The sequence below is a fragment of the Mesocricetus auratus genome, unplaced genomic scaffold (genome assembly GCF_017639785.1).
Source record: "Mesocricetus auratus isolate SY011 unplaced genomic scaffold, BCM_Maur_2.0 Super-Scaffold_100066, whole genome shotgun sequence".
Lineage (NCBI taxonomy): Eukaryota > Metazoa > Chordata > Mammalia > Rodentia > Cricetidae > Mesocricetus > Mesocricetus auratus.
This window is the reverse complement of record NW_024429235.1, coordinates 1,111,576-1,126,284: the sequence shown is the minus strand read 5'-3', so window position 1 is coordinate 1,126,284 and position 14,709 is coordinate 1,111,576. Positions and strand designations below refer to the sequence as shown.

The 14,709-nt window shown below is 38.8% G+C and overlaps 1 protein-coding gene across 1 annotated transcript; it reads left to right on the top strand.

Moving 5' to 3' along the window:
• The first annotated feature begins 4,948 nt into the window (after positions 1-4,948).
• Positions 4,949-6,839, top strand: LOC121136342 (olfactory receptor 18-like). Its single transcript, XM_040736669.1, has 2 exons — positions 4,949-5,013; positions 5,894-6,839. Exons 1-2 carry the CDS (start codon positions 4,949-4,951, stop codon positions 6,837-6,839), a joined length of 1,011 nt encoding a protein of 336 aa, XP_040592603.1.
• Positions 6,840-14,709: the final 7,870 nt, after the last annotated feature.

The following is a 14,709-nucleotide window of genomic DNA, read 5'->3' as shown; positions in this document are numbered from 1 at the left end:
AGACTAGTTGTTATCCTTGGTTTGTATGAGCATGTGTCAATGGAAAAAACATAAATGTTCTCTCAATTCACTGATTCCAAGTCACAGCCACTGTCTTCACTATTGAATACGAACAGAAATATATTCTACGTATGAGTGCATCTCATATTACAGTATATTGAAAGAAGTATACATAGATAGATTTCACAATTTTTGATGGCATATATTATGAGGATGTCTTTAATGGGATTCTCAGTTTTCAGGTTTTCCTACATAAATATGGAACTTAAAAACTAATGCTTGTCTATCCATGAGTCAGTGATCCAGCTAATCCCTGTGCAGATGATATGGGAAGTTCACAGACAGACTTAGGACCGCACTGCAATTCAGTAAATTCATTTTAGGGACAGCATGTGTTGTAGTACATACTAGTGAATGACTATCAAGAATTCATTAGGTTAATTTAAAATTGTTCTTTACATGTATTTCAATAGGTATTTATATAGAAATATCACTGGAAAAATATGCTCCCTGAATTCCTATTAGCCATTGAGAGAGATGAAGTAGACAATAAAATCATGGAGAACCACTACGAAGACAAAGTTCATCACCATAATTCAAATTTCTGCAATGTATTGCATCTGACATACATAATATAAAATGCTTATTAATAAGTCATGATGAGTTTCTGTTATTAGTATCATTATGTAGATAATATTATTTGAATGCATTCTAAATGTCAGAAAGTATTGTAAGCCAGTGGATACTATCCCAGGCTGAATTCATGATAATCCTCTGTTTCCAATGTACATATTCTAATTAAACTTTCTAATGAAGATCAAGATCTTATTTATCTTTTTCCACTTTATAAATTTTATTTTAGAAACAATCTTATTTTACATATCAATCCTCCCATTCCTTCACCCTTCCATCCTCCCTTGCCCCCCCAAGAGAGCCACCCAACCCAACCTTACCCAATTCCAAAGACTAGTGAAATACACACGGGGGGCCATGGAAGTCTATTATATCATTTGTGGGAGGTCCTATGCCCCCTTTCATGTCTGGACTTATATTGTATGCCTCCATAGGGAATGAACTTTTCCTTTTACATAAAAAAAAATCTCCATTTGCCCATATTTTTGCATCTCTAATATTATTTGCATTTTAAATATTTACAATTTAAGCAATTCAATGTGCTCTCACATAGAAGTAAATCTGAAATTTCCTCTGAAGCTAAAGTAAGAACATTGGCATTCATACAACAGGCCTGTCTCTCAAGTAAATCACTTTACTATTTTAGGAGGAAGAGAATGAAACTAGGCCCCAGGTCAGCTGGTTGCACTTCAGAAAATCAATAACATTTTCATCATATGAAAATCATGTTTTTATTATTATTTTTTATTTTTAAATTTAAATTTAAATTAGAAACAAGGTTGCTTCACATGTCAATGCCAGGTCCTTCTCCCTTTCCCTCCCCTCCTCCCACGTTCTCCCACCAATGGCCCCAATAAAATTTCATTTCCCCAGGGAGGATGAGGCCCTCCATGGGATGCCCATAATCTGTCATTTCATCCAGGGCAGGGCCTAGACCCTCCCCGAAGTGTCCAGGGTTACAGTGCATCTCTAATTGTGGGATGGGCATCCAAAGTACATTTGTATGCCAGGGATAAACACTGATCTACTACCCAAGGCCCAATTGATTGTCTAGGCCCACATTCAGGGGTTCTTGATAAGTCCCATGGAGGATTCCCAGTCATCAGTCTGGGTGGGATTCCAGAGCTAATTCTTGTCAGGTCAGCTGTTTCTGGGGGTTAAAGCAGCCCAGTCTTAACCACTTGGCTCATCAGTCCTCCCTCTTTGTCAATGGGTTCCTTGAGTTCAGCTCAGTGTTTAGCTGTGGCAGTATGCCTCAGTTTCCATCAGCCATTAAAAGAAGGTTTTGTTTCCCAGATTCTCTGGCCATGGGATTGTAGGCTGGCATTCTCCAGATCTATGTCTAAAATCCATATATGAGAGAGTACATGCCATGTTTCTCTTTTTGTGACTGGGTTACCTCACTCAGGATGTTTTCTTCTAGTGCCATCCATTAGCCTGCAAATTTTAGGATTTCATTGTTTTTTTCTGCTGAATATTACTCCATTGTGTAAATGTACCACATTTTCTCTATCCACTCTTCTGTTGAGGGGCATCTAGGTTGTTTCCAAGTTCTGGCTTTTACGAATAATGCTGCTATGAGCATAGTTCAACAGACATCCTTATTGTATGAATGTGCGTCTTTTGGATATGTGCCAAATAGTGGAATTGCTGAATCTTTGGTAGGCTTATTCCCATTTATCTGAGGAATCTCCATACTGATTTCCAAAGTGGCTGTATGAGTTGGCACTCCCAATAGCAGTGGAGGAATATTTGCCTTTCTCCACAACCTCTCCATCATAAACTGCCATTGGAGTTTTCGATTTTATCCATTCTGGAAGGAGTAACATGGTATCTCAGAGTTGTTTTGATTTGCGTTTCCCTGATGTCTACGGATGATGAGCAATTTTTTCAGTGCCTCTCAGCCATTTTAGACTCACCTATTGAGAATTCTCTATGTAGTTCTGTAACCCACTTTATAATTGGATCCTTTGGAGCAAGAGCCTTGCTTCTTGATTTTGTTGTAAATTTTGGAGATAAGCCCTCGGTCAGATGTGGGGTTAGTGAATACCATTTCCCTTTCTGTGGGCTGCCTTTTTGTCTTGCTGACTGTGTTTTTGTACCTGTTGAGGTTTGATATGTTCCCAAGTATGTGGTCGATTTTTAAGAAGGTTCCATGTGGTGCTGAGAAAAAGGTATATTCTTTTTTATTTGGACAAAATATTCTATAGATGTCTGTTAATCCCAATTGCGTCATAACTTTTATAGCCCCATTAGTTCTTTTATAAGTTTCTGTCTGGTATTACTGTCTAGTGGTGAGAGTGGGGTTTAGACGTCTCCCACTATAAATGTGTGGGGCTTTAAATGTGATTTGAGTTTTAGTAATGTTTCTTCTACAAACGTAAATGCCTTTGTATTTGGGGCACGGATACTCAGAATTGAAATTTCATCTTGGTGGATTTCTCATGTGATGGTATATCTTGTTTGATTGATTTTATTTGAAAGTCTATACTGTTAGATATTAGGATTGCTACACCCATTTGGTTGGGTGCCTTTCATTGGAAAATATTTTCCCAACTTGAAACTTTGAGGTAATTTCTGTCTTTGAGGCTCAGGTATGTTTCTTGTATGTAGCAGAAAGATGGGTTCTGTCTTTGAGTCCATTCTGTTAGCCTGTGTGTTTTTATGGGAGAGTGATGACCATTAATATTGAGGGATATTAATATCCATTGATTGCTCATTCTCTTTGAATTGGAATGGTTGTTATTGGTGGAATTATGTGTGGAATTACACCCCTTTTTTCTTTTGGCTGTTAGTAAGTTGAAATTATCTAATGCCTATGTTTTTCTGGTTGTAGTTAACTTTCTTGGCTTGGAGTTTTCCTTCCAGAACTTTCTGTAGGCCTGGGTTAGTGGATATGTATTGCTTGAGTCTAGTTTTGTCATGGAATATCTTGTTTTCTCCATCTATAGTGATTGAAAGATTTGCTGGGTATAGTAGTCTGGGGTGGCATCCGTGGACTCTTCGTGTTGGTAGAATACCTATCCAGGACTTTCTGGATTTCAGAGTTTCCCTGGAGAAGTCAGGTGTAATTCTGATAGGTTTACCTGTATATGGTACTTGGTCTTTTTCCTTAGCTGCTCTTAATATTCTTTGTTTATTCTGTGTATTTGTGGTCTTAATTGCTATTTGGCAAGGGGACTTTTTTGTGGTCCACTATTTTTGGTGTTCTGTAAACTTTCTTTTACTTTCATTGGCATGTATTTCTTTAGGTTGTGAAAGTTTTCTTCTATGACTTTGTTGAATATATTTTCTGCCCCCCTTTTTATCTTTTTTTAAATTTTATTATTTATTTTTAAATTTAAATTAGAAACAAGTTTTCCTCACAAGTCAGTTCTGGGTCCCTTTCTTCTCCTTTTATGTGGTTTTCTTCACCTTCTTCTATACCTATTATTCTTAGGTTTCATCTTTTCATGGTGTCCCAAGTTTACTGGATGTTTTGTGTTATGGATTTGTTGGACTTAAGATTTTCTTTGGTCAATGAATCAATTTCTCCCAGTGTATCTTCAACACCTGAGATTCTCTCTTCCATCTTTTGTATTCTGTTGGTTATGCTTGCATCTATAGTACCTGCCTGTTTGCCCAGATTTTCTATTTCCAGCCTTCCTTCAGATTATGTATTTTATTGTCTGTATTTCAGTTTTCCACCATTGCACTATTTGAATTTTTCTTGCAATTTTTGCTTTGTCTTTTCTTCCATTTGTTGCACTTTAAAAATTATTGGTTTGCTTTTTCTTCCATTTCTTTCAGGGATTTTCCTATATCCTCCTTTAGGCCTCTATCATTTTCATGAAGTTGTTTATATGGTCATTCTCTTCTGCTTCCTTTGCATTGGAATTTTGGAGTCTTACTGTTGTGTAGTATCTAGAATATGGCAGTGTCATACTTGTTTTTGTTGTTGTTGTTGTTTTTGCTGAGTTTTTGAATTGTCTCTTTCCCATCTCTTCTTCTGGTGTGTGCAGAAAGAGCCCCTTACTGGCCTTCTGGCTAGGGAACTAGAGGTCCCTTTCCATGGGTGCAAGCAAGTCCAATACTCTGATAGTTCTCCTCTTCCTGGTCCCTAGCCCTGGTCCCATGTGTGGAGAAGAATACTGGGAATCTGCGGTTGGTAGGCTCCCACTGGTGGTCTGCAGGCACTGGTACCCTGGTCCTGTTAGTATAACAGAAGCCCAGGAATCTGTGATGTGTGGCTCCTGTTGGGAGGAGAGGCTCTGTATCAGTCCCCTGGCAGTCCCCATGCACTGGAAGGTAGGCCTGTTTACAGGGCCTGGTTTAAATGGTTCTGTTTGTGGAAAAGGAAACCAGGAATCTGGGGTGCTTGGCTCCTGGTCCCCTGGTACCGTTAGTGGAAGAGAAGGCCAGGCATCTGGTATGCATGGATCCCACTGGGAAGGGAGGCTCTGTAGCAGCCCCCAGGCACTGGAAGTCAGTCTTTTTATACCAGATATTTTACTGATATTATTGGAATTGATCTCCACAAATTAGCTTTGGTGCATAAAATTTCCACCCTATTTATTGGTATTTCATTATGTTTCACATCACTGGACAACACAACAGATGTGGACAGAAATATTTTGTAAGGATGTCAATTTAACTAAAATCTATTTAGAAAATTTGAATTACACTAAAATAAGTAAGGAATATATAAACAAATGGTTTTAAAATTATAAGTAATAATTAACAAAAATTAAATTCCCCACAATGAAGAATTCTTTTTTCATTCGAAGAATAAAAAGAAACTATAGAAGATACTGTAGTCTGAAAAAAATTTTCTTTGTAGGAGTCATAAATTGTTATTTAGAGACTTGGACTTCACACTGTGAGATATATTTCAAGACAAATAAATTTGCTCCATGTTACTACAATAAGAAAAATCATACTTAAATGCTTCAAGTTTTCATTTTATTTGATTAGCAGTTTATGTGAAGTGAAACTTCTACAAAATACCTATTTTGTTTTAAAGGTATTTGATTTATTTTACTATGACTACAGGACAGCTGATTCCAGTAACTCTAGCCTCATTTTCTAGATTAATGCATTAAACATGGATCTCATAAGAGGTAACACTTGGGAAGAGAACAAAATATGGAGCAAGTATTAATGATGACAAAATAAACTTGAGAAAATCATATATTTTTGTACTTACATGATTCAAATTCTAAAGAGGTCTACATGCATTCTGTTATCATTGTTAACAACATTCTTGGTTTTCCCTCAAAAGGTGTTCAAGAAATAAAAGCCTGCAAAATGCAACAACTATACCAGAATTCCATTTCATTCAACTCTCAGAGGATCCAGATATACAGACTGTTCTCTTTGGCCTATTCTTGTCCATGTACATCTTGGCCCTGTTTGGAAATCTGCTCTTCATCTTGACGGTAATCTCTGACTGCCATCTCCACACACCCATGTACTGCTTCCTCTCCAACCTGTCCATGGTTGATATTGGTTTCATCTCCACTACTGTTCCAAGAGTGATTGTGGACATCCAAACTAACTGCCCGGCCATCTCCTATGTGGGCTGCCTGACACAGATGTCATTGTTTGTAATTTTTGGATGTATGGATGACATGCTTCTGGCTGTGATGACATATGACAGGTTTGTGGCCATCTGCCACCCTTTGTATTATCAGGTCATTATGAATATCAGTCACTGCAGTGTCTTACTTCTAGGGTCTTTTATCCTTAGCCTGGTGGAATTACTGTTGCACTATGTGGCAGTAATAACATTTTCCAACTGTGAGGATTATAATGAAATTTCTAACTTCTTCTGTGGTTCTTCTGAAGTCCTCAAACTTGCCTGTTTTGATACTGTCATCAGTAACATAGTCAGATACTGTATAGGTACCATCTTTGGGTTACTTCCTATATTAGGAATCATTTTCTCTTACTTTAAAATAGTTTCCTCCATCATGAGGTCATCATCATCAAGTGGGAATCACAAAATCTTTTCCACCTGTGGATCTCATTTGTCCATTGTTTGTATGTTTTATGGAACCGCACTAGGAGTATACTTCAGCTCTTCTCTATCACTTTCCCCAAGAAGTAATGCAGTGGCCTCAGTGATGTACACTGTGGTCACACCTATGTTGAATCCCTTCATCTACAGCCTCAGGAACAAGCATGTTAAAACTGCCTTAAGGAAGTTTCTTAGCAGAGCATTCTAATCATTGACAATCTTTATAAATTCACATTTTATGTCTGTTTATTAAATATACAGGTAAATCCCAGTTAATGTCTCAAGACATTATCATGAGATGATATTTCACAATTTTGGATGATGAAGTGATGTTTATTGAGGTTGCACATATGGTGATGGGGAGTTTAGAAATGCACAAATATTTGTAGTTGGAGAGATGAAACTTCTTGGGACGATAGATGCACATTGCTGAACAACCCCTTACAATATGAGTGTAATCAACATCTTAAATGTATCACAGGAGCCAATTTCAAGGAGCAGTTCTTCTGAACTCTGTTTTAGAAATGGCTGAATCCCTGACTTGTCACCCAGACTATCTGAACAGGATTTGCACAAGGAACACGTGAATAGACATGCTAATGTGGAAGGGGAAAGCTTAGTAGGTCTCATCCTTAGACAAAGATGGATTTTAGCCTATAAAGAATTTTTGTTGATTTAATAAGTTGTAATATGTTATATTTGCTGTGTAGTTTCTTCAGATGAATCAATTTCTTAAATTTATTTTTTTTAATTTAACTTTTGCATTCCAACCAAAGTTCTCATTCCTAACTCTCCTCCTCCTCTTTCCTTTCTACAAGCCTGCCCCAGATCCATTCCCAACAGATAAGGGCTCCTATGTGGAGTCATAAAAGATGGACACATTATGTTGGAGCAGGACCACCCCCTCAACACTGTGTTAAGGCTAAGTGTGACATACCCTCACAGGTAACAGGCTTCAACAAGCTATTCATGCACCAGGGATAGATCCTCATCCTACTGCCAGGGGTGCCTGAGATGGACCAAGCTACGCAATTGTCTCCAACACAAGAAAGTCCTAGTTTAATTCAAGAGATACTCCACTGCTGTCTGTCTAGAGTTTATGCATTTCCATGAGATTAGTTCAGCTGTCTCTGTAGATTTCTCCGTAGTGATCTTGACATCCCTGTATTCTTTTCATGTATTCCTGAAAGAGATACTGTGATAGAGAGAAAGCTACTATATGTTTAGGGAGAAACCCGATGCTAGGTAAATCCCAAAGAATCCACAAGGATGGCTCTAGTTAAGATTCATAGCACAAGTGGTGAAGGGCCTCAAACTTGCCTTCCCTGTAATAAGATTGGTGAATACCCGATGGAACCAGATGCATAAATCCTCAACCAACCACCAGGCTGAACTCTGGGAATCCAATCAAGTAAGGAATTTTGAAAGCAGGAGAAATATCATTAGTTAGAGAAAAAGGCAATGAATCCAAAGAGAGCAAGGGTGGGTACATAGGAATTAGCAAAAGAGGGAGGTGAGAGGTGCTGGATGTAAAGCATAATCTCATTTTAAAAATATTAAGCAAAATCAATTAAATTTTTAACAATACCCATAGAAGGGTGGCACGTATCACCTCCAGATAATATGTGGGATACATGGGTTTGCTTATGATATACTTAAGAATCTTACTTGATTATTTTTTTATAAATTAAGTTTTGATGTGAGCTGTCAAAGTAATTAGCCAGGTATCTGGAGTGAGAGAATTAAAGTAAATGGATAAGATTTGATATTAATTAAAATCCACTAATGATGCATGAGATTGCTGGAGTTCAAAATGGTCTTGTCCTTAGTTCTTTTGTTTACAGTGTCCACGAAACTGCAACAAGTTACAGTAGAATATGGATCAAAAGAAGAATATAAGATTGATTCCATGTGACATATTTAAGGGGAATTGATAAAACTGTAACATTAACATAAACTTTAACAAGTCAAAATTATTTTTTAATAATTTAATATTTTATATTTCTAGAAGATTCATCATTCCATAATGGCAGATTTGTGTTTAATGGTCCCAATTACTATGTAAGTTTTAATAAATATTTTTAATAAAAGCACATTTTTCATATCCTCTGCCAGTTTTGAATTGTATACAAAAAGAAATCTTCAATAACATACACACAATTTAAGATAATATTGTTTAAAACACAAACATAGACTCTCAAAAAACATGACTTACCTATAATAGGAAAGCTATTTTGGAAAATGGAACACAATGACTTTGTCATCATGAACTTTTAATTTTAATGGAACATTTAGACAATAATTTCCCTTGATATCTTATGGGGTTTTAGTTAGTCTAAGCAGAGGGGAACTGTATTATATCCTAGCAAAATAGTAGGGGAAACATAGATGCTTCCTACTTTTCTTTGACTAAAAGTAATGTTTCTTCAATGGGGAAGAATTTATTTTGAGTGGTTTTTTGAGTGGTTGTATTTCACCATGATCCTGGTCTCCTTTTACATAATGTGATTTTCTTTTAAATACTGTGACACTGAATGTCAATAACTAGGTTTGCCTAGAAACTTAAGAAATTAAACAGCAAAGAGACACTCTGCTCCTACCTGCAGTGCAACAGGAAGATAGATAGGCCTCTTATAGGCTCCCTCAGGACCACATCCATTTGTCTCAGCTTCAGTCTCCAAAAACATTTCCTGGAAATTCACTAGCTACACATTGGAGGGAATAAACTGGGTATCTTCACTCCTACCATTGTCCTTCATTTACAATATACCATCCCATTTCCCAACCCAGACTACATGTTGTGGCCTCTGTTCCCAGTGGGCCTACATTGCTAAGGATCTAGGGTGATCCTTTTGGCATACCCTGCTTTCTTACTATCTACTTGTGGACCACTGCAAATTCCCCCTTATGCCCTACAAGTAATACTAATTTTCAGCCCCCAATACCTAATATCACATTGTACCCAGTACCCCCAGTGGCCACATATGCATCTCAGAAGCATTTCCTGCCAGGCAGCCCATAACCACCACAATCTACAAAGAATCACTGACAGAAAATAAAACCAAGGAACAAATCACTCACCAACAAAGATAAGACCAAATATTAACATCCATAAAACAACATACCTATACACTAGTCTAAATACATAATCAATGACAGCCAGAAAATATACCCTCTCTATTACATAGCAAAGCAAGACAATAGACCCTGAGTAATGCAATAAAGCTGAAGCACAATACAATTACTTCAAAATAGCATTTATATACTCTTGAGGTGCTTAAAGATCATACCAATAAATGCATTTATGGTGTATAAAAATTAAACAGTGAAATAAAATAAACAGTTCAGGACATGAAAATGGAAAAATATTGATAAAGAAAACCTAAACTTGGGTCATATATGAAATGAAAATATTGGGAACTAGAAAGAACTGCAGGCATAAAGTTCACCAAATAATACAAGAGATGGAAGAGAAAATGTCAGACATTGAAGACATGATAGGAAAAAAGGGATGCCCCAGGCGAATAAATTGTTAAATAAAAAAGACAAGAAAAACATACAGGAAATCTGGGACACTGTGAAAATACCTAATGTAGGAATAATAGAAAGAGAGAAAAGATAAGAAACCCAGGTCAAGGGCATAGAAAAGATTTTCAACAAAACCATAGGAAAACATGTTCCAAACAAAAAGGAGGTTGTAGGGTCTCTGAATTGTTTGTCAGGTGATATCCACAGGTGCATCCTGTTTTCTTGTCCTGGCTTACTGCCCCTGCATGCCCCACTGACATCAACATCTAGCATGAGTAAAATATGCTCTCTTACACCTGGGGTTTTTCAACTGTGCTGTAAGCCTATATATAAGACTGTTCCCTCCTACAAGAGAAAGACCTCTTAGCACTTGCAATAAAGACACACACACATACACTCTCTCCAGGCAATAAAGGCAACACATGCATTCTCTTAATACAAACAGCTGGACGTCTTGTCTTTCTTTTCCTGATACCTTCGACTTGCTTGTAGAGATGCGTCGCACCTGCTGTGCGGCCTGCATCCGAGAATGTAGCGAGGTGGTCGGGATAGATGACACAGAGACCGGTCGGTTGCTTTAAGAAAACTTTATGCTTCCCAAGTCAGCTTAGGAGGAGACCCCAGTCTGCTTAGGAGAGCTCTCAGGAGAAGACTCAGGAGAAGTCTCAGGAGAAGTCTCTCTAAGAAAAAGGAGCTTCCCTTTTTAAGGACTTCTGCCATTCATCTACATACCATTCTTTCCTCCTGGCTGGTGGTCTAATCTCCGGCCCCAGAATCGGGGAGACACCACAGGGAAACAGGAAGAGGCATCTAGCCATAGGAGGTGTTAAAGGCATGGTATTTCAGTGAGCCAGCCCTTATCTGAGCCCTATCAAGCTTTAAAGCACTGAATTGTTTTCAGTAAACATTACATAGATGCCTGCTCCCAGGCCGAAGGGGAAGTGGGTTTCTGCTCAAGGTCTGGTGTCCCCACAATTCACCCCTTTTTATTTTTAAATGAGACACTCCTGTCTTAGGTCAAGTAGGGTCACCCTCCCTGGCCCGTCTTTGGGGGACCTTGAACCCCTGTTAGGTGGGAGTGGGTCTTCCCCACAGGTTGTCCGTCTTTGAAGTAGCCCCACCCTTAAAATCATTTGTAATAAGGCTTTATGGCTATCGGGATTGCCAAGGGCTAAGGCACTTTGAACTCAGCATGAAGCCAGAATGCCTACTGCCACTGTTACCATTCCTAGGACCCCCACTGACATAGCGTCTCTCTGTCACCTGCCCAGTCCCCGATCTGGGCCTTAGCATTCTACCACCAGCCTTTCTTTGCTACAAGGGTGATTTATAGTTACAATTTGACGGTCAAAACAGTGATAAAGTTTACAATCATTTTAAGATCTACTTAGGAAAGCATTAGAGAGTGCACTTGCACAGATACATTAGGTACAATCATTGATGTTACACATGTAGCATTATAAAAAATATGAACAAGAGGCTTGTTGCACTATTTACAGAGTACCAATTTGTTCCTGTGGTGATGTAGTCTGTCGATTTAATGTCAGTAGTATCAGCCGAACATGCAACCCGAGTCAAAGTCTTTTTGTCGCACCAGGACAAACCATATTTCTCCAGAAAAACACACTGTGATTCCAGAAACAGGAACTACCAAGTCTGATATTTCAAGTTACCATGTCCTGTTCAAATACTGAAAAAAGGCTTTTGCCACTCATCACAGTCCATACCAATGTCTAAATGTTTTAAATGGGTCCTTTTTCCCCCAAAGGGAAAAGCTGGCAAAATGAATTCTGTTGTTTTAAGGTGTATCAAAGGCTAGCTGCTAATCTTCCAGTTTTGTTGGCTTTGGGATGAAAACTCACGGGTCCAGGAGTTTGATGTAGCAAGCCTGATGAGAAACTGGAAATCTCGAACTGACTGTTTTATTTCTTTCTCGGGCTGTAGATTTGATGACATCAAGGGTCAGGAACACTGATTTAGGAGATCTCGAACTGGCTTGAGCAGGCTCCCACGGTCTCAGGTCCAGTTTTCTCTGCTCCATGCATCTCACCAGATGTTGTGACCGCTACTGAAGCTTTATTCTTTTCCTGTAAGAAAACACAAACATGCCCTCGACCCCAAATTAGGGTCTTCTCTACTGTCTAGTGTATGGATGTTTCCTTTTGGCCTGAGTAATAGTTATTTAACTTTCATTATGTCAGAATCTGTCTGAAGCAGATTCCTCACTGGCATTTATATTTTATAAATATTTAAATGAGGAGTGGATTATTTAATGAATCATGTGGAGACTGGGGACATTACTCCCTTTTATTTTTAAATTTTGTTTGAACTGTTGAAGTTGGACCATAACAGTAGAAGGATTTGTCTACCCTCCTTAGTCAACTATCTAGGTGAGTTGGGATCACTATTTAAAGTATTAGTAGATGTCCTTTAAAAGGGACATAACCATTAAGTACCTTTGAGAATCATTTAAAGATTGTAAACTATACTATGTCCCAAATAGTGTCCTTTTTTTTTTAACCTGTAGCTCTCACTAGCTGACAAGGCCTCATTTGCATCTGAGCTGACAAGGCCTAATTTGCATCTACACAGACACCTTTGGGGGTGGGGGCCTGCCAAGGCGGCAGGACAGTTCCCTGAAAAAAACCTCTCTTTCTCTCTCTCTCTCTCTCTGACTGGCTCTGAGGGCTTAACTTGAATTTTTTGTTAAAATATTAACCGACTGACTGGATGTTTCTTTTGGCTATATCTAAATCAATTTAGGTAGTTTTTAACTGTTTGAAGGGATTTAAGTATCCCTTTAATCATATCCAAGGCAGTTAGAACAGTTTCTTTTGTCAACATTCACGCATTTACATTTCACACTTCATACATACTGACATGGCCACGTCCATACACACAGACCATGCATACATATCTCTCCTTGCCTAGGTTATGATTAGTTTGTTGAACTGAAATTTCTTTAACAGAACAACTCCAGTCAATCTTTGAATTAAAACAAAAGGTTGAAAAAGTCCTGTATGTCCCTCGTCATTTCTTCATTAGAGAAGTTTTGAGCTACACTCAGGGGCTACAGCCATACCCACTCCTTGTAATTCTGTAGATGCAAAGTGGAAAGGCCAGGCTTTTGCCAAAAGTTTTTTAGAGATGACTCACAAAATTCAATAACCTACCCTATATAAATGTAACCAAACATTTTTATTTTATATACCTTTGTCTTTTTCTTTACTGAATACTAATACCTCATTTATTAACTGTTACCAGTTTATTTCATTTACCCATCTTTAATCTATCTTTCCATTGAGCATGACCCTCCAATCTACCCTCCAACTGAGGGCAACTTCTTATCTTAGGTTCCCTTTCTTTTTTGACCTTTGTTACGTGAGGTCCTAGACATTTAATCCAATCCAACTTTCAACTGAGGGTTTAATCATGGAGATATTAAATATTTTTAATAAAGCAGAGATTCCCCTTTTAGGAGGGGGAAACTCAGACTCTCGTGTTGGCAGCAGCCACTCCCAATGTATTTATTAGTGTTATAAAGGCGATGAATGGGGAGCTGCAGTGACTAACTGGCATCAAAACGGTGGGAGGGGTTTTCCTCACCAGTGCCCATACTTCCCTTACCTGAGTTTGGCAATGTTTGGATCATTTTTATCATGGTGAGCATTCCTAGTGTCGGGAGCAGAGTCGGGTCAACATGCCTGATGCCCCGTTCGGGGACCCAAATAGGCTTCTCACTTCCTGGAGGGAAAACACAAACAGCCCCTCGGACCCTAGCTAGTAGGGGAGTGGGTGGCTGCCATTTTCCTGTAATCAAATCCTTCCATCTGACCCATCCCAAAGACTGGGAGGGTTTGTTCCAATGTCTCTCCATAGCAGACAAATTATTACTGTCTATGGTCAAAAAATTTAAAATATAAAGTATGGTGGATAACTGAATATTGGGGGAGGTAACAAACTCCCCCTTTTTTATTTTCTTAAAATACTGTTTGAGAGTGGCATGGGTGCGCTCCACAATAGCCTGTCCCGTGGGGTTGTGAGGAATACCAAAAGAATGGACAATGTGATGTTCCCTGCAAAAGGCAGCAAAGCGATTGCTGGCATAGGCAGGGCCATTGTCCGTTTTTAGGGCATCTGGAACACCCATGTAGGCAAAGGCCTGCAGGCAATGAGAAATAACATCTTTAATCTTCTCTCCTGAGTGGAGAGAGGCAAAAATCAGTTTAGAATACGTATCCACCGAGACATGCATGTATTTTAATTTCCCTGCCTGCGGCAGGTGAGTGACATCCATTTGCCAGAGATGGTTGGCCCTGAGGCCCCGGGGATTTACCCTCTCATTGGGAGAATTATGATAAGGGGCACAATCAGGGCACTGAGAGGTAATCTGTGTAGCTATGGATAAGGGGCACCCAGTGTGAAATTTAATGGAGTGGGCATTTAGATGATACCACTCATGGAGCTGGTGGGCCAGCTGCTCCTGAGTAAATAAGACCCTAGGGCGGGTCAAGGAGTCAGCAATTTCATTGCCCTGGGCAAGGGGTCCT